Below are 23,928 nucleotides of genomic sequence, written 5' to 3' on the forward strand. Positions count from 1 at the left end.
AAATAAATTTTTTTTGGGGGGGGGAATCCCCCTTTGCTGTTACCTGTCCTTGTATTTGATCACAGCATCAACTATTTTCTTCATTTTCTTGGTGAGGTTGGGGGGATTTGGTGAGAGCTTCTCCGCAGGAGGCCTGCCACGCTTCTTCTGCTTTTTGCTGTCCTCATCTTTGTCCCGGCTACGTGTGCTGGTGGTTGGGGTGGAAGAGCTGACGTCCACATCTCTTTTACGTTTGCGAGAGGATTTCTTCTGGCGCACCTCCTCCTCTATCTCCTCCAGGGTGCCTTCTTCGATGGCCTACAGACAGGAGAAGCAGCCAGTCAGCCAGGTACAATGAACAAGCCGCATGGACACACTACACTGTGAAATGGTTCAACAGAGACGTTCACACACACCCAAGCTGTCTAGCACAGTGAAGAATGGGATGTTTACATGGGTTGCTTCCCAAGACACTACAATCTCAGGTTGTCCAGTTACAGATCATGGAAAGCTGCATCTCTATGGGTGGGAGAGGAAAGCTGGTTCTCTTACCAATGAGCTTTTCTTCTCGTGTTAAACAGGGCCAGCAGACAGGGACTCTGCAAAGTCGTCTGGAGAAACAATGCAGAGCAGAGCCTGGGGGTGCCCCCTTCCAGCCAGCTCAAGTTGTAAATTCTTCCAAAGCTGCAAAGAGATCTGCGGCTCCTAACCACCAGTTAACAGTAAAGATTAATGCTTCAGACCGAACAACAGGAGAGGAAAAGAAGCGGGTGAACTGCAGGCCATGGATAACAGAAGTAGGAAAACTCACAAATGAAACTGCTTATTTTCCCAACTTTCCATCTCTTCAGACTTACATGGCTCGAGGCTCTCATCACCCAGAGCAAAGTAACCTAAGGTTACTATTCTGACACTACCTGTGTAACAGCAGCAAAATGGGGAAAGGTTTTTTTAAGAGAATGGCCTGCCAACATGGTTGTAGTCATCAGTCCTTCACAGTTCCATCATTATTTTCAGTCCTTTACAGGTTTTCATAAAACGGAGGCCCAATTCTACTTCTATCATCAGAATTAGGGTACATCTGTGCAAGAGGGATGCACTGATTCTGATACCACAGGTTTCTCTCTCCTGTTCCTATTCTATACACTATCTGTGTCACCATTAGATAATGGGTCAAGAAAATATATTTCTGGTAGCTTTAATGTTGGGATAAAAAGCATTACTTTTAATTCCTAGGAGCCAATCGCAGAATTTTTGGAATCATTTAGCTTACTATTAGTATCAAATTTTAAGAATCCTGGTGACTGGATGTTTAACATTTCCCCCACTCCAGTTCTGCTTCCATATACAACACTTGTTACCTTAAGGCAGGGGCAGACAGAAAATCTCACTTATTCTATTAAGGTGCGCAATCCTCCACTATGTCTAGCTTCTCTTTATGGAAGATGGAGATTTGGGAGTTTAAAACTGAATCAAAACTGATTGCACTGCATATTCTGTATAGGGGACTACAAAGAGACAGGTGGTTTATAAACCTAATTAGTTATAATTAGTTCAATCTGTGCACTGCTCTACACTGCCCCATTTGTACCCCAATCTTTTGATGTTTAAACGATGGGCAGGGGAGTAATCATTCTGACCCCTTACCCTGCAGAAGCACAGGGCTCTCTCTTCTTCCCCTCCTTCCATTTTGATTCCAAGTATGAATGTATACTCATGAACAGCCAGATACTACAAATATTATGGTACAGGATAGACAGTGGAAACAAATCTTTAGATTTGGGTGCTGTAGGCGTAACAGCATCAATTGCTGAGAAACTGAGAGCTAGTGCCTGCAGATCTCATACTGATTTTGGTCAATTTGGGTAACAGAGAAGGAACAATCAGGATGTAAATATACAGCTCTTAGCTCGCTGTAAGCAAAAGACTAGCCTGTTAACACTGTCTTGATTCTTCTTTACAGTTTGGCCTTTTGATTAATATTCACTCCCTCTGCCTTTGGTGGTGTGGAGGTTTGAGTGTTGGACTATGACTCTGGAGACCAGGGTCTGATTCCTAGCTTGGCAATGAAACTCACTAGGTGACCTTGGGCAAGTCACATGCTCTCAGCTTCAAGGGAGGCAATGGTAAACTTCCTCTGAACAAATCTTGCCGAGAAAACCCCAGGATAAGTTTGCCTTAGGGTCGCCATAAGTAAGAAATGAAGGCATACAGCCCTTCCTTTGGTTCCCCACTCGCCCAAAATACAGAGGCATTGCTTACCTATATGCATAATTCTTGGCATGGTCCTCTTTAATCACACTCTGTGTACAGTATCTCAGTAAACAGTACCCAGGTCATTCAGAACTTATACTAATATTAAATGATACAGAACTACTGCTTTTAGCTTTTGCATGGCTCAGTCATAGCCATCCCCAGAGAACAGGGAGTAAGTGTCAATTTAAGACCAATTAAATGCATACCTGGAAAAGAAGTAGTAGGATGTTCAGAGCTATGAGACAGGATGTTTCCTTCCTATGCTATACTCTCAGGAGAGAGCATCAAGTCACTTAAATTTACCAGAAGCATGTGCTGAAAGCCAAGGTATATCCTAATGAATATGTCTAGCTAGGAAACCATTCAGCTATGAGTCATGGTTATAAACACCATTAACTGGATGGCTTCCTGGCTAAAAATGCCTATAGACCATCTAGCAAGCACCTGGTTCCTTTTCTTTGCCTCTTTAATTTCTGCCTAGTTTGCAGTAGAATAACACTGACTGTTTCCAGCTGCAAAGGCGGCTGCAGCTGCTCAGAGTTCCTACAGATATCAGGGTGAGATCTTGTTTAGGGTCTATGGCTGGGGTAAAATGTACTTTTGCTGTCAGTGGAATGTCTTGAGGGGGTTTCTTGAGTATTTCTCTATTGTTAAACATTCAAGTGAATTATTGGTTGGGTTGCTTCATTTTAGTGTATCTTTATTAATATGAAGTGTTTACCCAAATGTTGGCCTCTTTAAATTCTGAGCTCCATTCCTTCAGGAAATGTTATTGTATTTGATGGTGCCATAAGCCACTTTCGAGCATGGCCTTACCTTGGAAAAGTGGCAAATGAACTAAGTATGATAACATTGATATTCATCAAAAATGCTGCTTGGCTCTAGTGGAAGGGGCCTTACAAGAGAACAAGTATAAAATGTTAACAGCAATGAAAATTCTTCAGGAGCTAAATGCCTTCCCTTTTCTCCATTTCTTAGAAACAGAGTTCTTATCCAGCCATAAATACTGAAAATTCTTCACCTTTCAAGGTACATAAAACCCATTTCTCTTACTTTGGACTTCCCAAGCACAGGCTTTAAAATATTTCCTAGGGAACACAGTCTTGCGAATTGTTTTGCCACTCTTCTGGCCAACATATCCACTGCCCAGCTAGGAGTGTCCAAAGCATGAGAGTAGGCATAGCCTAAGCTGCATGTGTTTTGTAGTGAAGAGGTGGCGGCAGTTGAGCAGGGCTTGTTGTCATCAGCTGGTGGTGCTGACATGGAGAAAGGGGCACTAGAGTATCTATGCTGGCACAAGGCAGATGCTAGCTTCAGCAAGGTTTCAGAAGAGTCCTACCACTCGCACAATATGGACTTTCCTGAATGTAAGCCTCAATAAGATCTGGGTCATTGTCTCATTTACAGCCACAATTCTCTTCAATCCATAGAAACCACCAGGATGAGTCCCAAGTCTCATATTTCCTCCAACTGTAGGCAGCATAAACGGTGTAGGCTCCAACCACTGAAAAGAAGCTTTCTGGCCACACCACAATGTGGTGCATCTGCCTGAATTGCCTATCAGACCAGTGGGGTTGATGCAGGTCAGTTTAGGCCTGATTTTGCCTGCTAAGTGTCCACAAACCACAGCCAGGTTTATTAGAAAGAGAGCCTACACAAAGATTCTTCCTCTTTCAACCAAAGGAGGAAGAAGGTACCCACCAGTTTTGCAGGAGTGGACTCCCCAGGATGCTGAAGCATGGAAAAGGCATGCCCATGAATGCTGCATACTCTGCTGAATGCTGCATACTCTGCAGAAGGGCATATATTTTCTAAAACAAAGTTGATAAGCAAACCATCTATATGTTGCCAAAGCACTGTCTAAGAGACACCTCTATGATCAGTGGGCCTGATGACCAATGGATTTGCCGTCACATTTCTTCTCAGAGATAGAAGCCATGTAAGCCCATCCTGTGCTGTCACAAAGTAGAAAAAAGTGGGCAGCAATGCACATAAATGCACGTACACACACACACACACACACACACACAAACACACACAATTGTATAGAGGAGAACACAACTATGAGTGGTTTCTTCACTGCAAAAACATTGTGTAAGTTTGATGCTAAGCTTCACTGATGCTTCTAACAAAATATTTAGTGTACACACTTCATCTACTTTTGCATGTGAAGTAGCTAGTAGTGTTTTCTTCATGGCTTTCTTTAACTTTAGTTCCCCACACATCTGTAATTTTAGTGGAAGAAATGACCCATTCCCAGGTGTTTCCACACCACCATCTTGACCTTCGGCTTTACCCATCAGAGGAATTTGACCCTTTTCTACAAAAGCTTATAAAGCAATTAATCTACACAGAACAACAACTAATCTGGCTACTTGTCTGGAATTTTTTAAAAGGGAACATCAGATCAATTAAGAAAGAAGAAAAGAAGTGATCTACAGTAAAAGAGCAAAGGCCATAATAACCTTGCTTGGCAGGTCATTCTGATTTCTTTCGTTTTAAGGGAACAGATGTTATTCATTATCCTTTACTAAAACCTCTAACTCATGAGGCATTTTGTGTAGAAGCAAGAAGGTTAGGTTATTTTCTCCCTGCCACACTCAAACATGGTGTAAAACAGAAAACTTGGTCTTACCTTCTTCGTTTCTACTTGTTAGATAGGCAATGATCCAGACATGGGGCACCTTCCCTACTCAGCCAGTACGAGGCAGATGTTGAAGAATATGTCTCTGGGCTGGAGTAAGAAAGCATTATCTCTTCCTCTGGACATCCAGTCACTCCTAGACTATCTTTGGAGACCCCATTCAACAAGCATACCACAGTCAACAGGTCCTCCAACAAAGGTAGGTTCTGGGTTATTGTGCATTAAATGAGCAGAAGGGCTATTCATAATTAATGCTACATTCCCTGTTCTCTCTGGTGTTGGACTGTGGTCTGATCACTGTGGTGGTCTGGAAGGCACTTAAACAATCTTACATATACCCTCCTTATCCATTGATTCTTTATTCATGGATTCAACCATTCATGGCTTGAAAATATTCCAAAAAAACCATACCTTGGTTTTGTCATTTTATATAAGGGACACCATTTTACTACACCATGATATATAATGGGACTTCAGCATCCACAAATTTTGGTATCCATAGGGGTCCTGGAACCAAACCCCAGTGGATACTACTACAATTTTTCTCCAAGCGGTCCACAACAGCTTCCTGAATACACCTGAATAGTGCCCAAAACATCTGGGGGGCAGCAGTTTGGCTATCCCTGATGTACCAAGAGTTTTGCAGTGCCATCTTTACTCTTGGAAGATTATTTAATTCACTGACAACTGCTAGACACATTTTGACTTCTACCTCCATCAGCAGCTATTTTACAGCTTTCAGGAATTAAATACATGCCATCTATATTCCCACAGAATTGCTCTCATCTTATTTTAAGAAAAAAAGTACTGTTATTCCCATGAATCTTTAAATGCTAGACCTCCCAAGTGAAGATATATTTTCTCCTTTTTTCTAGAGATAATAAAATTCACATCCAAAGCTTTAAGATGTTAAGAATGTTCTCAGCAATGTTTCAAATTATTTAAAACCTAAATTGTGGCCCGCTTATAATACCCTACTTGGTAAAAGTGGTCTCCTAAGTTAGTTGGGGAGAATATGAAAAAAATCTCTGGACTAATGTACAAATGTTCTCTATAGAAGCACTGGAACATTATGCTTGAGTACATTCTGAAAGTGTTGTACTCCAGCCTTGAAAAAACCCTGGACTGCAAGTATCTTACTAAAATGTCCAGAGTGAACTGGCCAAGCCAAAAAGCAGTATTCAGTAGAGTAATCTGCTTTGTGCCACATCAGAGAAATGGCCCTTGTAGTTCAGCAGTTTATGCTGAATGCCAGCAACTTTCCAATGTTTCAGGTAGAGGTTTTGATCCAGCATGTCATCCATCTATGATTCTTCAGCTGGACTGAATCTGAGGCATTGCACATGCTAAGTATGTACTCCTCCACAGAGCCTCAGTTCCCTTCCAAGGTGATCATTTCAGGAAAGAGAAATGGTTGCAAAATAAACCATGACAATGACTTGCAAGATAGGCAAATATCTCTCCACCACTGACAATTACAAGGAGATGCTGCCTTGTACTGAGTCAGACTGCTGGTCTACGTATCCCAGAAACATCTACTCTGAGAAGGAGCCACATTCCCAAAGTCTCAGGCAAGGCCTTCATAGCATATCTTGTCTCCAACATGATGAAATAGCATACAAATGTTGGCATTGTTAAAAGTCTGTAGACATCACAGAGTTTCTTGAAGATGGAACACTGTTCTTTGAGATAAGAGTTTCCTCTCATGAATTTGCAACCACTTCAATGAGTCTTGACAAACAGGAAGAGAATAGCTCGCTCAGCAAATATCAGAATTTGCACCAGTAAATTTATATCAGTATGATCTGCAACACTTCAAATTCTTAAGGCAGGTTGGGATGTTTCTATTGATAGACACCATCTTAACAACTATATCTGTAAACTCTAAGGATCTTAAGAGCAGATTCATCTTTCTGTGGCCCTGGTCCAGAAGACTGGATGTCTCCCTTGGGCAGCAAGCAGGAGTCTATGATGAGGAATGCAGAATCTTCACGTATTTTAGGTATTAAAAGTAAGAGAAACTCTGGGTGGGACAGACCAATGATGAGTAGTCTCCCTTATTTGGTGTTATCCCTAAGAAGATGTAGGAAATATTCTGAAATGTTGTCTCATGGAGATGCCTGGGACAGAAGGATGGGATGCAGAAACTTCAATACTGAATTTCATAACAAGATCCTTTGGTTCCAGGCTTGCATACTGATTCTTCATTAAAACCTCTAGGATGGCTGAGCAAAGAAGGATGTCTTCTGTGCTGCAAAGTTTTGCAGCTTGAATTACTTCACTTTCCTCTAACTCAACACCTGGGTTACTCTACAAAGGAAAATTATCCTAACTAACACACTGTTCCTGCAACAGCAGACATGTGACTAGCTCTCAGAAGGAAGGGTAATACCTCCTAACTTAGCTCAGAGCCAGCTGCTTCTTCTCCCACCCTTCCCAGCAAGGTTTGCCTCCTACTGGCTAAAGAGAAGGAGCACACCCAATGTCTGGATCACTGCCCAGTAACAAGTAGGATGAAATGTTTGCTGGGACAGCAAGAAGAGGGTACACTCAGCTGCATAGTAAGTAGGCTTTCTGCATCTGAAATGTCTGACATCTGTCAAGGAGATCAATTGAATTTAAGTTTAGCAACATGGTTCCACACAATTCAGTTGCTAATACCCAACAGAAGTTTTGTATGGTGAATTAGGATATTTTTTAAAAGTATGAAGGCTTTAAATGCAAAAAAGAGGTTGGATTACCAACTGAATAGCTACACAATATGTTTGGTGATTTTGTAATGTTCCCAAATTGGTTATTTGTTAGCGCCATCTTGGATAACCATCAAAACTTCTGATACTGGGTATTTTCTCAACATTCAGACACACAGACAGACAACATAGACACACATAGAAATAAAAATATAGAAAACAATTGGAGAACGATGCTGTACCATGTATACCTTGAGCCACTGCTTCTCAGTCAGCGAATCACTATAGTCCACTTCCTTACGGTGACGAGAACCCCGCCCAAACATTTTCTCTTCCTCTTCTTCACATGTGAGTCTTTCCACCTCAGCATCATCTTTAATGATCCAAGATGGCAATTCATCCTCTTCCATTAGACGTGGTTTTCGCTTTGGATTGCGGGCTTCTTCTCGCCTGCGATCCAAATCCATGCGCTGTAAGGAAAAGTATGCGGTGAAGGCACCAAACAAGACTGTACTGACCATTTTGTTATGAACTCAAAATCCTTGGCTTGGGATGGTGTGGCTTTGCCATTTAAAAATATCAAAGTCACATGCAGCTGAGTGATCTCCCAGCACAGGAAAGTCATCAATGCATATGTAAATAAAGTTGCACTAGGAATATATTGATCAGTCTATTGAGAAAGTAGCTGGTAACAAAAGCAAGTAAAGAATCTTAAGTTTCTGAAAACAGAGTCTGCAACAACTATTCCAGGGACTGGAAAGAAAAGACTGACAACCAGTACTGCAAAGTAACTGTGTGTAGCTATGTGCCTCCAAGTTACCTGCTGACTTATAGCAAGGCCATGAATTTCATAAAGCTGCAGAAGAAAATAAGGGCTAAAAATACAGTTTGTATAACTGGCTGCCACTTGTTCACATCCTGACTGACATTTCTGCTCAGTTTTAGCACAGCTACAGTAGTATGCATCTTGTCTGAGATGTGCCACCAAAAGCAGAAAGAGCCCATCCACAAGGTCTGCCTATGAAGCAATCATGTCACATGCTGTGAGTAAAGGTACAGCTATTGCTGGGATTTTGCAGCTATCAATTTTCCCCAGCTGCTGGGTCAGGACAAAGACAAGAAGGCTGCTGGTTTTCTGTGAATCTGAGATTGGGAAGAACATTGTGTGTCCCTACTGAGCACCAGAACAAGGAATCTGGCAGGGCAGCTCTCCATCAAGAAACATCACAGCAGTCCTTGATGTGAGTGGATTGCCTGAAGGGCCACACTGAAGCTCCTGCAGCAGCTGGCACTCTGGTGGTTATTCAGCTTTTACTTTACTTTACTCAGGTGGTTACTCAGCTTTACCCCACATGGACTTTCCTGCTGGTAACTCAGTCAGGGCAGATTTGCCTACCCTATTCCATCCTCTGATTGGCAACAACAAGGGAAGAGCACATGAGTGAGCGATGTGTGCAAAGAAGTGCTGACTTGATCACAGAGAGCTTTACCTGTCCTGTACCTTCCCGAATAGGGGAGAATTCCAGAGAATGATGTACTGAGCTGTACAGGCTTCAGAAACACTAACTGAGGTTCACAGATGAACTGGGAGCCAGCTTTTCTTCCACATAATGGGAAAGCAAGGGGGAGGAGAGCAAAGCAGTGACAATTCACAGTGGCCTTGAAGATTCTCGGGACATATGGCCCACTCCAGAGTTTCCACTTCCTTTTAACCTTTCCTAAGGGAAAGATCAGAATTATGGGTGTGTGGCCCATGGAGGCAGAATTCTTCCCAAGCTGTCTCACGAACTAGACTGGGGAGCATCCCAGGCTAAATTAGTCCCATGCAGTGGTTGATTCCCATCCTTGTACAAGAGAATATAGTAAAATAGAAATCCAATGTAAATCTAAATAAATGAACTGAATTCCTGAACTTGGTCTTTCGTCATCCCAGTTCTCAAGTACCTCTAGAGCAGTGGTTTGCAAACTGTGCCCTTTAAGAGATTTTGGACTTCAGCTCCCAGAAGCCTCAGCCATGTTGGCCAATAGTCTGGGATTCTGGGAGCTGAAGTCCAAAATCCCTTAAAGAGCACAGTTTGGGGACCACTGCTCTAGAGTCATTCAGGATCCTATCCTGTCTTGTAAAGCCCTCTTTTTCCAATGTGGCCAAAAACCACAACAGAATTAGATACAAAAAAGAATGTATTCCAATGTGTTAGATTTTAAACAAATGCTCCTACAGATCAAATAAGCCTAGCATAAATGATAGGCTTTTCATAAGAATGATAGCCTGCAAAACAATAACATGTAACTTTATGCCATCCAATTATGACTACAGCTCTCATAATCCCAGACCACTGGCTTGGGGGCAAATTATGAAACAGCTGTAGCCTCAAACATATGGAGGGCACCGGGCTGCCCACCCCCAGCCTGGAGAATGAGGGTTGGCTATACGTAGTCCTGAGGTATGCTTAGAGATAAGCCTCACTGAGGTTAGCAAGATATACTGCCAAGCTAACTGGATTCAACTGTTGGCATGCTCTTAATGTCAGAAATGTTTATATGAAAAATTCGAAATGAGCTCTACCTGAAAGAGCTCTGTTCCTATGAACATCAGTCAGAGAAGTCCAAACACTGGGGCAAACATACCACTTCAGAATTATTAGTTATATGGACAGCAATGTCCATACACTTACATTAGACACTGCAGATAGGGGGTAGTTTCTCTAGAAGCTCTCAGCATACACTTCCCATCCCCTCCAGTGTATGCAACAGCAAGAAAAAGAGAAGGTGGGAATCCCCTTACCTGTTATTATCCCCCATCTCGAAGAATATTTGACTACTATTATATAGATTTACATACACTGGAGGGCAGTGGTTTTTCTCCTCCCCATCATTTACTAACTTTCTTTCCATGTTCTGAAGGAGAGGGGAACATAGTTATAGAGAAAGAGAGGAAAGAAAGGAATTCAGGCATTTCTCTGGTTAAAGTTGCCTTTCCTGTCCTGTCCTGGTGACAGGCTCTGTGGAAGCAAGAAACATAGGTTACCAAAACAACACAAGGGCTCCAGATTTGGTCTTTTCTGTTCTATTGCTTGCTTGGGGTCAAGTTACTGGCAGAAAACCTAAAGGTGCTCAGCAACTACCAAGCCCATGAGACAAATTAATCTGGTCTAGAGGAAAACAGCTGTAATGTATTACTTGCCCCACGTCTTCAGACAAGAAATACATTTATATATAAAATAAATGTACTCAGACAAAAATCCTTGCTTAAGAAACTTGCTTAGCCTTGTGGTTCCTCAGTCTTTAGTTAAATGTTTTCACTAAGACAGTTCTCTTCTCACTACTCCCCACCAGCTCCTTGCTCTCCCATTTCTACAGTAGGAGACCTAGGAAAACAGTTCTCATTTCCTCTCCAACACACACAGAACACCACAGACATGCAGGAAGTGTTTCTTTTTGTAAAGGAACTTATGAAAGATATATTGAGGAGTGTGGTTCCTGCTATCTGCCACTCAGATATTTTCACCAGTAGAATATTTTCCACCAGTTAAAAGACTGTGGCCTATTTTACAGGGATGCCTGTCATGTCACGCTTGTACTAGAAGGGAATGAACATGGAGGTCTTGTTCAGAATCTGTGCAAGGTTCCCTCCACTCACTTCCATTTCTCTCTACTTCATGCTCTGACTGCCAGACCCAGAAGCATATTTTTACTTAGGACCCCTTTAGAGTATCTTAAAATTAGGCTGATAAAGAAGGATTCTCACCATAAAAAGATCAAACTCTTCCTCATGCCGAGCAATCATCTGGTTTACTGTTTCATCATCAGGAACTTCATCTTCCTCCTGAAAGATTTTAAGATTCCCCCATTTATCTTGTGTGGGCAGAGACAATCTGGTGGCTCACATGTTGTGAGTTTGAAATCAAATGTGGTTTTACTATCTCAATATCTGATTTGGCTACTCATGTGATAATGAGTTAAGTGGTCTAAGTCAGTGGTTCCCAACCTTCCTAATGTCGTGACCCTTTAATACAGTTCCTCATGTTGTGGTGACCCAAACCCATGAAATTATTTTCATTGCTACTTCATAACTGTAATTAAATACGTGTTTTCCAATGGCCTTAGGCGATCCCCATGAAAGGGTCATTCGACCCCCAAAGGGGTCCTGACCCACAGGTTGGGAACCACTGGTCTAAGTGGACAGTTATTCATGTGGCAGAAGCTCAACTTCTGAGCTGACAACTTTGCTGACAATCTTAAACAGTGAGGCTAAAATTAGCATGTGGAATATTAAAGGATGCTAAGGGCTGGGCAGGCGCGGCGACTGAATGACCCCTCTCACCTTTAAAGGTGGCTCCTCCAAGTCGGAGTTGAGGCACAGGGATGAGGCAGTGTGGGGAAAGCTTGCGCTGCCACTGCCGCTGCCCGTGCTGTATCTGGTCTGTGGATAGATAGAGGACTTCAGTCTCCAGGGCTGTCAAACCCAGCACCTTTCACTGACACTCAAATTCACTTCCTGGGATGACAAGAATTCATGCCATTTCCTTCCAGCCCACAGTCCCTTGCCTCAGGATCATACAGAGCACAAAGCCAGGCAATGTATTCAGCAGTCACACACTGAAGGAAAAGAAGGTGAACTGTCCCTTACCTCATCTTGCTCTTCATGTTCTAAGATAGCCTGGAGGAAAGCTCTTCTTTCATGACTGGAGGATTTCTGGTCAAACATGCCAGCCTGGATAACCTTCTGATCTACATTCAGCTTATATTTGGCTGCAGCAAGTATCTTCTCTTCCACACTGTTCACAGTGCAGAGGCGCAGTACACGCACTTCATTTTGCTGACCAATACGATGGGCTCGATCCTGGGCCTGCAGATCCTGGGAGGGAATAGAAAAACACAAGTGTTCTCATTGTCTATAGCATGGTTAGGATTGATTTTAACATGCTTTTGCTTGTAAAATTAACATGTGGAATTCACTGAGTTGGCATGACCTCAGCAGATTATGTTGCCCCTACATGGATTTCACCATAGCTAGATATCTGACTTGCAGACTTCATGTAATGGACATGCTAATGGCACTAAGATGTCTATGGGTGGGGAGCATTTTAACCATTCTCCTCCAGGCTTTTCAGACCCAGCACACACTTTTAATTCAAACATGTTTTAAAATTTAGCCCCATCCATTATTGTGGTGGCAATGCTGCTGTTACAACCCACTTAGCTCAGCCTGCAAACTAGCTACATATCTCAATCCACCAGCTGAAGATAAACATCTTATTGTGTGAACCATTTTAGAGAGCACCTGTCTTGTCATAGCTGTGCTCAGTGAGCAAATTAGAAGCCATCACAGTTATTAGATAGTTCTACTTTTCCTCCAATATTCTTAATGGCAAGAACCTGTATCTCCTGACTCCCAATTCAACATTTTAGTAACTCCATTAACCATGCCAAAAAGCTTTATAATCTAGATAAATTAAACTATAAGAGAAATTTAATGATAAATAAATCGATGTTTTCTGACCAAATCAGAGCAAGGCAAACAAATAATTTTCTTTTGCATTAAAAATGGATAAGCATGTCACTATTTTACCATTACTCCTCCACACCCACCTTCCACTTTCTGTTTCAAAACTATTTTTTTCTGAAGCTGGGTAATTTATTTATTTGTTACCTGATGAGGATTCCAGTCACTGTCAAATATGATCACCGTATCAGCGGACTGCAGGTTTAGTCCCAGGCCCCCTGCTCGAGTGCTCAGCAAAAAAATGAAATATTCAGAGCCCGGCTCATTGAAGGTTTTCAGCAGCATGCCACGATCTTCTGCTTTAGTGGTCCCTTTAAAAGTCCAGAGAATAAAGGATTTTTCCTCCTGCTATAAATAGTTTATTTGCATGTAATGGCTGTCACTGGAGAAAATTCAGAAGTCTAGAGGAACACAGCATCAGTCCACAGGGGGAAAATATTTTATGCTGGGCACTAGAATAATTGAGGAATATCTGTATATAAAGTGTAAAAATGCAGGGCAGTTTTCATTGACAAGGGATCTTCTCATGTATCTGAGCAAAAGAAACCTCAAGGCATAGGTGGAAGCCCCTTGTCACATACTGAGACATAAGAAGACCCCTCATCAATGACCCTGCCCAGCATCTACCCTTATACACTTTCCCTAAATGTATAAGGACTAGGTGTCTTCCTCTTTTAAGTTTTATATCTTTGGCAGCAGTATTGTGTGCCTATATGGTTGTGAATCAGTCAGGCAGAGGCTTCTTTTGTAACACAAACCACAACTTTTTAATACACATAGCAAGAATGTAGGTTCAAATGTGGTGTGGTTACAATAATTGAACACGCGAGGCATTTCCCATTCAATTTTTGTTCACTGAACTCCCATAAATAGATCTCGACCTATTTCATTTGCCTGAACTGTCCTCTCCACACACGAACTCCGAACTCAACCAAAGGAACTCCGAACTGTACTTCACCGACATTGCACTTCCTTCAACAACCCAGTGATCCTATCCCTGCTGAAGAAAAAAAATGGGGAGGGGGGGGAGGAGATGGAAAATGAAAGGAAGGTACACTTATCACATGCACACCACACCCCCTTCCCAGCTGCTCCAAATGGGGAAAGCAAATGAGTAAGGAGGGAAAGGCAGGCCAGGAAATCCAAGTATTTGTTCCCGTAGATATAATAAGCTTCAGTGGGTGACAAGGCATGTCCTACCCAGAGCATAGGCAGGAAAAAGGCCTTCATGGGGCTCACCCCTCTACCTTTCTTTTTCCTGCCTATTACAGTGGTTCCCAAAGGCAAAGGAGTCAGGCAAGCCTGCATTCTATCACCCTACTTGTTCAACTTGTATGCCGGAACTATAAGAAAAGCCAAGCTAGAAACAGAAGGAGGAGGAGTGAAGACAGGAGAAAGGAACATAGACAATCTAAGGTACATGGATGATACCATAATAATGGCGGAAGACATCACAAACATGGAACGGTTACTAAGGAAGGTAAAAGATGCAAGTGCAAAGGCAGGCTTAATGTTGAACAAAAGAAAACAAAAATTATGACCACAGAAGAGATGTATAAATTCAATCTAGACCATGAGGAAATCAAAATAATTAAAGAAGCCCTGTACTTTGGATCAAATATTGACCAGAATGGTGACTGCAATCAAGAAATAAAAAGAAGATTAGTGATGGGAAGTTGAACTAAGAAAGAATATTTGATCCTGAAGAGTAAAGATATACATTGAGCACAAAAGTTAGAATCGTCCAACCCATCATAGTTCCCATCACTATGTATGGATGCTGGACAATAGAGGAAGCAGACAGAAGAAAAATCAACTCATTTGAGATGTGGTGCTGGAGAAGAGTACTGTGTTCCACTTTTTTACAAAGTTCCACACAAACCTTACTGAAGATATATAGAACCCCTTGATCAAATGTATCTAACTAACCATCACCAAGGTTTGAACAGGTACAAAGCAAAATTAATACAAAGTTGTAAGTCCTAATATTAAACTCACCATCTAGCCTGAGGTATTTGAAGCCACGGTAAGCAAAATAGTCTTCCATGATGGTCATGAGGGAAGTCATCTGACAGAACAGCAGCACCTTATGGTTGGTAGCCCGTAACTTGGGAAGAATTCGGTCCAGGAGTTCAAATTTCCCTGAAGCACGGTACAGGTCAAGTCTGGATTGTGCACGAAGAGGAAAAAACAGAGGAATTGTGGCTTTCCCCCCCACCACAGTAGTTTTCAAACATTACAACCTGTGGATCCTCTTTTCACATTGGCCTATCTGCTGTTTGGGTATCTGCCATGAAAGACATGTATGTGTTTAGGGAATTCTGGGACAAGTTCTAAGATACACAGGTCAAGTCTACTGGGTATCATTGTAATGAACTAACAGGGCAGCACTGGAATATAACTAACACTGCACCTAATATTTGCAAGGAAAAGCTGGAAGTGACTGACAATCTGATTTGCAGGGAAGTTTTCTGATTATCTTGTAATGAATGCATTTCAATAAGGTTTGCATATAATGACAAAGTAACCCAGATCACAGAATACCGTTTGAAGGTCAGTGCTCTAACATAGTAAACACATCTGAAGACACACATCATAAATTCCCAGCTAAATCATGCCAGAAATGCACCCCCCCCCCCTCAGTTGCAAGGAATGGACATCCAAGTGCTTCTGGAAGCTCACAAACAGGACATCAAAGCAACATTTTGCTACTCTTCAGCATTCAGTTTTCAAATATTGTCAAGCAAAATCTTTAGCTCCATTACTGGCTCAGACTATGGAGCCTGTCCTTGAGAAAATGCAACATGCATACGAAATGTCTGGTGTGGCCAACTTACCCTTGCACAATGCCTCCAGTGAAGCCTAAGTGCTCAGAAAAGGATTCCTGCAACAAATGTATGAAAACTAGTGTAATGATGAAGAAACCAGGCCAAACTCAAGTGCAGATAGCGTTTCCTCTAAAAGACAACTGTTAAAATTGTGAATGCCATTTGTGTGGAGGGACTGTGCTACACAAAATTACATTGGCAGCTAATGTAGTAGTCTTCAGTTTTTAAATGAATGCAGTAAAAATGTTCTACAGATAAATAAGACATATTGGTTGCATGTAAAAGGTGTGAATATTTTACAGAAGTACAAGGCAAACAAGTATTGCAGGATCTCATAGTTTTAAAATTTACAAATCCTCCTATGTGACAGTACTGCAGCATTCAGTCATAATTAATGTAGTCTCTACATTTCATAAACACTGCACTAAGTCTATCCACAACATTAATATCTGAACAGTTAAACTGGCTTCTCCAATTATGTGGTGAACCTGCTGGGGCAACATTTGTGGTGTGGAGAGAAGGAAATGAAGGTGAAGACGCTTGCAATAGCCAGATGTTAAGCAGCTGGAAATTGCTCCCACTCCAGGCACAGATTTCTAGAAGTACCAGTCTGGAGATGGAGCTGTGACCTTCAGCTATCAGATGCCAGGCAGGGCATAACATGGGGGAAGCTGTTAATTCAAACTACTGGACCAACTGGCCCAGCAGGATCCATACTGACTAGCAGCAACTAGTCCAGGGTTTCAGGCAGAGGTGTTTTTCAGCCCTACTTAGCAATACCAGGGCTGGAACTTGGGTTCTTCTGCAAGTGCTCTACTAATGAGCACTCCTGCCAAAACAATCCTTAACACCTACTTGTACCAAGCCACAGTTTCTTACTTGTGGTAACAGCACTAATATGCATGCAACTGCCTGTGAGAATCTGCATAAAAGACAGGACTGAAGGGTTCCAGAAGTCAGAATGAACTGGGAAGTGGAGCTGAATTCAAAAGACTGGAGAAACAGTGGGCCAGCCTGCCATCTACAAAGCATCCCACACTAAAACTATATGGAAGAATAATCAATCCAGGCATTGGTTCTGGCCCATCACTTTCACTCTAGTTGCTCTCAGTGACTTACTACATAGAATAGGCTGAAAATGTCTTAACCACGCATGCTTTTTCTTCTTTACCTCTATGTGCTGAAACATGTATGGATGGTTGCAAATCTTTCTCAGCTGCATTATAGTGTTCATTAGTGTTTTTGTACCACCTTTTCCCTGAAAGAATAAGAGAGCACAATTCAAAATCTTCTGCTTAAGCAAACTACAGTGCTTATATAAGTGAATGCAAAACACTGAAGGAGATCAATGATTTATTAAGTAAAATATAACTCCATTTCCTAACATTATTGTTATTTCCTTTCTGAGGATCAAACCGCAATAGAGCTAAAACTGGATAGTAAAGGGACCATGACCAAAACTTTAAAAAGGGATTTGAGTAGTCCCAGATGTTCAACTCAGCAAGTCTTAGTTTCCAAAATTTAGGGTTTTTTTTTGTTTTTGCTTGGGCAGTAGTTCATGTAAAAGACACTATCAGTTAAACTAAGTGAGTTAAAAAAATTATTAAAGTGTGCAAACATTCACATCTTCACAAAGTTCCTCAAGTAACTATGTTATAGCACAGCACTGCTAAGGAAACATCATTTCAAAAGTGCATCTCTGGGGGGGGGGGGGGAGGTAGAACACATCCAGAAAAAGTATCTGAAAATATTACTACCACAAGGAGAAAACCTCCCATAGTGTTATAGCTTCAATTGGGAGGCTAAAGAGCAATTTAAATGTTATTTGTCTAAATAAGATGATAATCAGAGGCAAATCTGGTTTAGTAGCTGGCATCATGTGAGCCAATGGGTCTTGGTTTAAGAATCTGAAGGCCATCATCTTTTGAAAAATGCATACATGTGCATAAGCACCTTTCTGGAGTTTATTGGCGAAACCCACATATTCAATATCCATCCATTTTCTTGCTGAAGAAACATCTTGTGTTTGCATTAGAGTGAACTAGATAAAAGGAGAACCAGAAGGAAGAGCCATCTTATATGACATCTCTCATTTCCAAGAACTCCTCCACTCTTGGCCTATATGAAGCTCCTAGAAAAATAAGTTACCTTGCAGCAAAGAACTGAAGCTTTCCCTCCCTCCCTCCCTCAGTATCACGAAGACGACTATAAAAACTTTTAAGGAACAGATCCAACTATGTTATGCCCATCCCTATTGCATATTAAAGGGAAAATATGTCATCCAAACCTTTTTGTCCTTCTCTGAGCCATCTGTAAGAAGCACTCCTTTGGCCTGCATATGTCTATAGAGTACCCTTTGTAATGCAGACATATCACACTTAATGACATATTCTACCTGTTATGAGTAGAGAGAAAAGAGAAAAAACTTGTGAAAGTCTAACCTGCCTTTGTAATCCATGTATCCAAATAAAATGTATTCCCAAAATAAAGATTGGAAGAATGCCAACCTCCCCAGTGATCAGGCTGTCTGCGGGATTCTTGGAGTGACAGTCTCCAAAAGTAGTTTCTCCAAGCTCTGTCTCCAGATAAAGGCATTCCATTGTGTTTTAGACTTGTTCTTTAGCTTCAATGAGTGTTTTATTTTCAGAGTCATCTCTGACATCTCAAATGAATTATCTTTAAGTTGACACCTGAACAGCTGTTTCCAGTGTCTTTATGGACAGCAGCCTCCCAAAGTTTCATTTGGGGGCTAGGTGCTAGGCAGACCAATGCAACAGCAGCCTCTCTGTTTTTCTGTTGCTTCCTTCTCCCAAACAAGAAGAAGTGAAGAAGGGTCTGTTATTCACATTGGAATGTCTTCTGACAATTTGCAAAAGTGTTTTTGGAAACTGTAGCATATCTTGCATTACACCAAAAGTGTGGTAAGTTTTTCAGCCTGAAGGCCACATTCCTACCTGGCTAGTCTTCTGAGGACAGCATGTGAATGGCAAGGGGGTCTAGCTCACACTCTTGTGCACTCCTACACACACACACACACACCCCTCTCTCCCATGCACACTTTCTCACTCTCATAGCCCATGAAGCAACTAAGTCTAGGGGAGAAACACTTCCTGCTGAAGTCAACTCTTTTTTCCCCAAGCCTACTTGCTACATGCATGTTGGGGCAAATATAGCAATGAGTGGGGAGGGTAAGTGGCAACGTTAGACTGGGAGGCCATGAATTACATTTGAACTCCAAGTGGTAGTCCATGGAAAGAAAGAAAAAAGCTTGCTAATCAGCACAACATGGTACCAGTCCCTGGCACACTTGGGGCGGGGGGACTGCTGATACCAATATCAGATAGCTTGAAATGTAGTACACTGGACAGTGCACTGAAAGAAGCTTTAGAAACAGCTTTGAAACTGAATGGCTCCCTCCTCCATGGAATGACTTAATAGGGTGGCCTTCTTAAATGATACACCTGACAACTGTTTGCATATATTTTTCTCTGATTTTAAAAATATATTCTGGATATTATTATCGAACATAGTTTTATAAATGAATTGGTAAGAAAGGTATTGTTGGCTAGGTTCTGAGGAATGGTAAGACAAATTAACAGAGTTGGGGAAAGTCTGAGATGTAGCACCATTTTAAAGATCTTCCCATTAGTATTAATCATAAGTACCATTATATACATTCAGGTTAATTTCTCCATAGACTGGTATGAGAGACAGAGAGAATATATGTGTGTGTTTCTAAAGGTTGGTAGATTCTCAGTAAATGTTGTATGTGATAACAAAAATTTCCCAGTAAAACAGTATTTTCATGAGGTCAAATTTTATGACAGACTGTCTTTTGTGATGGGGTGTCACATCCCTTGGTTCTGTGTAAGGATCAGTCAGCAGAAAAACCACAAAGTGTGGCACAAAAAAGTATGTGACAACTGCACTTTAGCAGCAGTATTGCAACCTTCTTCTATACTAATAATAATAATAATAATAATTTTTATTTATATCCCGCCTTTCCAATTGCATGATCAAGGCGGCTTACAAGACAAGAAACAATAAAATACAGATAAAACATCACAATATAAAAAGTTTAAAAACATCATTACTAGGGATAGGAACGGGAATCTATACAAATCACAATTCACTAGGGGCAAGAAAAAGACAATATATTGCACTAATCCAGGGTCGAAAAACAACAACAAGGAGCAGAGAAAGAACACTATTACTACACTTTATTTTCTACAAAAATGTCAGTGGATTAATGCATTCCTCTTCACATCACATTTACTAAGTCAGGCCATTAGTCTGATTAGTCTAGTATATTCTACTCTAGTAACAGTGATTCTCTAAGATTCCAGGTTCAGACCATTCTCAGTTCAGCTGCTCAAGAATCTTGTACCTTCTGATGCAAACCAAATACTGTACCAATGAGTGATGGCCTCACTGTTGATATTATATGTGCTTCCTTTGATCAAGAGGCTCTCCAGCAGACTTTTCAAAACAAATGAATTGGTTATGATCATACTCCACAGGGACAGCTTACAAGAAGTCTTTCCATTAGCAAGAGAGATTTATGTATGTTCAACTACTATCTGCCTCAGTATGTAGAGAGATCTTGTAGCACCTTTAAGACTAACTGAATGAAAGAAGTTGGCAGCATGAACTTTCATAGACTTCAGTCTACTTCCTCAAATGCATTTAATGGAGTGGAAACAAGGGACAGACATATATATATATACCATTGGTATGTGAAAATGTACATTCAGTTAGCCTCAAAGGTGCTACAAGATTCTCTACATACTGATTCTACAGACTAACATGGCTATATCTTTGAATACTATCTGCCTCATATGTGTTACCTTTTCAGGAAGCTGTGCTTCTACCTCCTTCTTTAACCTTCTTAGTAGGAAGGGACGCAATACTTTGTGCAAACGGCGGATAATCAGAATTGTTTCTTCCTCATTCAAATCGACCTGGTTTTAAACACACAGATGTAAGGGAACCATTTTTTTCTTGCTTTAAATTTTATATAAAATTTTATATAATTGTACATAAAAGCCCATGACATCAGTTGTAATTTTAAAAAAGTATCAACATATGATACAACAAAGATTTTACAAAATTATAAAGCATCATGGAGATTAAAAATGAATGGTGCAAAACTGAATAATAACAGCTTTACTTTTGTACCATTCTTTTTGAATCAAATGGTATTACAATTCAATGGGGGAAACCAGATATTATAAAATCGTCTTATGTTTGGTAATTTTTACACATATAAGCATAATAAGGATTCTCAAATATAATTTTTAATATGCAAAATAAAAAAATCTGTTCTACCATTAACTATATAAACTAAAAGCAAATATTTTAATATGAATGAGATAAATGTGATAAAATGTTGAAACTTCAAGGACATTTGGTAGCAGTTTTACTAAAAAGCTGGGAAAGGGCTAATAAAACATGACTATCAGCAAAAACAAGTTCAGTGAGCAAAAGGAGATTTTTTTTAATCATCAGGAAGTATAGCAATAGCAATAGCAAGTACATTTCTATACTGCTTATCAGTGCACTTAAGCACTCTCTGCGTGGTTTACAATGTGTAAGCCAATTGCCCCCAACAGTTGGGTACTCATTTTATTGACCTCAGAAGGATGCCAGGCTGAGTAGACTGAGTAGACCCTGAGCCCCTGGCTGGTATTGAACTCACAACCTTGTGGCTTGTGAGTGGGTGGCTGCAGTACAGTGCTACCTCGGGTTACGAAATTAATTCGTTCCGCCGCTCCGTTCGTAACCCGATACATTTCGCAACCCGAAAAGGCTTTCCGTTAGCGCTGGAAAGCCGCTAGCCGCGCTTTGCGTTTGAATTTCGCGCCGAAATAAATTTCGTAACCTGAAAAAAACATCGTATCCCGGAACAGTTTTTTCCAATCTAACTTTTTTGTATCCCGGAAATTTCGTAACGCGATCAATTCGTATCCCGGGGTACCACTGTACAGGCATTTAACCACTGTGCCAACAGGAACCAATCTACACTGTCTGAGTTATAAAGAGCCTCTCCTGGGTCTGAAACAGTAAGGGGTGAGAGAACTACCCCTACCCTCACAAACCCTAGAAGGTAGGGGGAATGACAATATAGGATGCAAAAATACTAACCTTACCATTGACCTTTTGGGGGAGTGTAACCCCTTTCACAGAACTAATGGACTGCTGTATTGTTCAGCAGGCAAATGATCCACTAATAACATTTAAACCAAACCAACATACATGTTTTAGAGAATAATGGATGACAAGCCCAATACATTATAATAAAACTACCAGTATATGGAATCATACAATGTGACAATATTTCCTTAAATCAGAAACAGCCCCTCTGTTTTGTCAAGGAATGCTGGGAACAGGTTATAACTTTCTGAAAAACCTTGGTCATTTTCTTCTTGACTCTCCCATGCATAAAGAAACGTAAAGACTGGTATCAAATTGGGGCATCTAGCCAGCATATGAGACTAAAAACATCCTGGGTAATGGTTATAGAACCCAAAAGCCCAGGGAACGCTAGCTGAAAATGAATGACTTAGATGCTTCTTCCTGTCCATACCTTTTCTCCAGTCATGGCAAATGGAGCATTAAACCACTGTTCAAATGTGCTACAGCTTTTGAAGATAGTTGGAAGGAGGAAGTTGAGCAGAGCCCACAATTCTGGGAGCTTATTCTGTAGTGGAGTCCCTGTCAGCAGCAAACGACGTGGGGCTACGTAGTGTGTGTTCAGGACCTGGGTCAGCTTGCAGTGGTGATTCTTCATCCGGTGGCCTTCATCAACTATCATGTACTTCCAACGAATCTGAAGATGGAGGACATCACTGGTGTTAGAGTCTATGTGAACATACTTCACAGAGAATGCACAACTCCCTTCCAATGCATGGTTCTGAAGTACAGGCCTTCACAGTAAGGAAATCATTCAGATGTAGCAGGCTTCCATTAACCCAGTTCACTAAGCATAATTTTCACATATGAAAGATGTATACCACTAATCTGTAAAAATTACAATGCAGAGCCAGGTATTTTAAATAAGAAGGAGAAAGTATCCTCTCTCTTCACAGAGGCTCCAGAGAAATACTTTTTGTAGATTACCTCATATTATGTGCTTCAAACTAGTGGTATGCCCAATATGAACAGTCACTCCCTCAGTTTAATTGAGGCTTTAAAACTGTGGGTGAGCAACCATGAAAAACCAATATCTGAAACATCTCCTGAGACACTGCCGCAAAATGACTAGAGCCCACTGAGCAAAAAGAACATCTCCCACCCACTCAATTGAAGTTGAAATTAGTGAACTATGAAAGGCAGCTGGCATGTGGGTTGAGAAAATCTGCTACTTGCATGTGCCTTTTGCACTGGCTGTGCAAATTCTTTCATCACACATTTCCTTCCATATCCTTTCTCTCTCCCTCTCTCTCTCATTACATGTAAGTGCTTGAAAATTACTTTCTAGTTTTTCTTAATACGGGATGGAGATGCCTGCAGCTTTAAATTGTTTCAGAACAGAGACTGACATAACTGACATGATCTGTCCTGAAATTTAGTGCTATACAAGAGATGGAACTGTACCATCACTGCTTAAAAGAACAACAGAAGAATTCCCTCTGTCATTCAGCAGGATTACATAAACAATGAATGCTTCATCCATGTTTTCAAATATTCATAAATGCCTATTATTTAAGTTGCTGGTTTTGGGGAAAAAAACAACCCTGCCTAAATATAGCATTAGTGTAACACAGGCCTGAAACACATGGGCAAAAAGCACCGGCTTCCAGCCAATCCGGGGGTGTGGTGTGCACATGACACATGACCCTAGACTGTTTTGAAGGTAATGAGACCCAAACCCAGCCACAAAAGGAGCACAAAACCCCCACTCCTTGCCAGCAGTCTGTTTGGGATAGCTTTACCATTATGGTGTTGCTGCATTTTTGTGATTTCTGATTATTGGGCTGCATGCTTTCTCAATGTTAGTGATGGCTGCTGCTGCTGCTGAATTTT

The 23,928-nt window shown here is 41.1% G+C and overlaps 1 protein-coding gene across 10 annotated transcripts in view; it reads right to left on the reverse strand.

Annotated features, from left to right (window-relative positions):
• The window catches only part of SMARCA4 (SWI/SNF related, matrix associated, actin dependent regulator of chromatin, subfamily a, member 4), a 77,230-nt gene that overhangs the window by 4,035 nt on the left and 49,267 nt on the right, over positions 1-23,928 (reverse strand). For 3 of the 10 annotated variants that reach the window (XM_042447792.1, XM_042447793.1, XM_042447790.1), the window contains exons 20-31: positions 22,490-22,732; positions 20,751-20,864; positions 18,191-18,298; positions 17,075-17,161; positions 15,913-15,959; positions 15,074-15,240; positions 13,223-13,386; positions 12,200-12,427; positions 11,894-11,992; positions 11,318-11,395; positions 7,812-8,039; positions 44-297 (exon numbers count right to left, since the gene is read on the reverse strand). In XM_042447792.1, the coding sequence (XP_042303726.1) occupies positions 44-297; positions 7,812-8,039; positions 11,318-11,395; positions 11,894-11,992; positions 12,200-12,427; positions 13,223-13,386; positions 15,074-15,240; positions 15,913-15,959; positions 17,075-17,161; positions 18,191-18,298; positions 20,751-20,864; positions 22,490-22,732 (1,817 nt within the window). Of the gene's footprint in view, positions 1-43; positions 7,476-7,811; positions 8,040-11,317; positions 11,396-11,893; positions 11,993-12,199; positions 12,428-13,222; positions 13,387-15,073; positions 15,241-15,912; positions 15,960-17,074; positions 17,162-18,190; positions 18,299-20,750; positions 20,865-22,489; positions 22,733-23,928 lie in introns of those variants that run through there. The other 7 variants (XM_042447797.1, XM_042447798.1, XM_042447795.1 and 4 more) reach the window with 5 other exon arrangements.

Source organism: Sceloporus undulatus, chromosome 2, assembly GCF_019175285.1.
Source record: "Sceloporus undulatus isolate JIND9_A2432 ecotype Alabama chromosome 2, SceUnd_v1.1, whole genome shotgun sequence".
NCBI lineage: Eukaryota > Metazoa > Chordata > Lepidosauria > Squamata > Phrynosomatidae > Sceloporus > Sceloporus undulatus.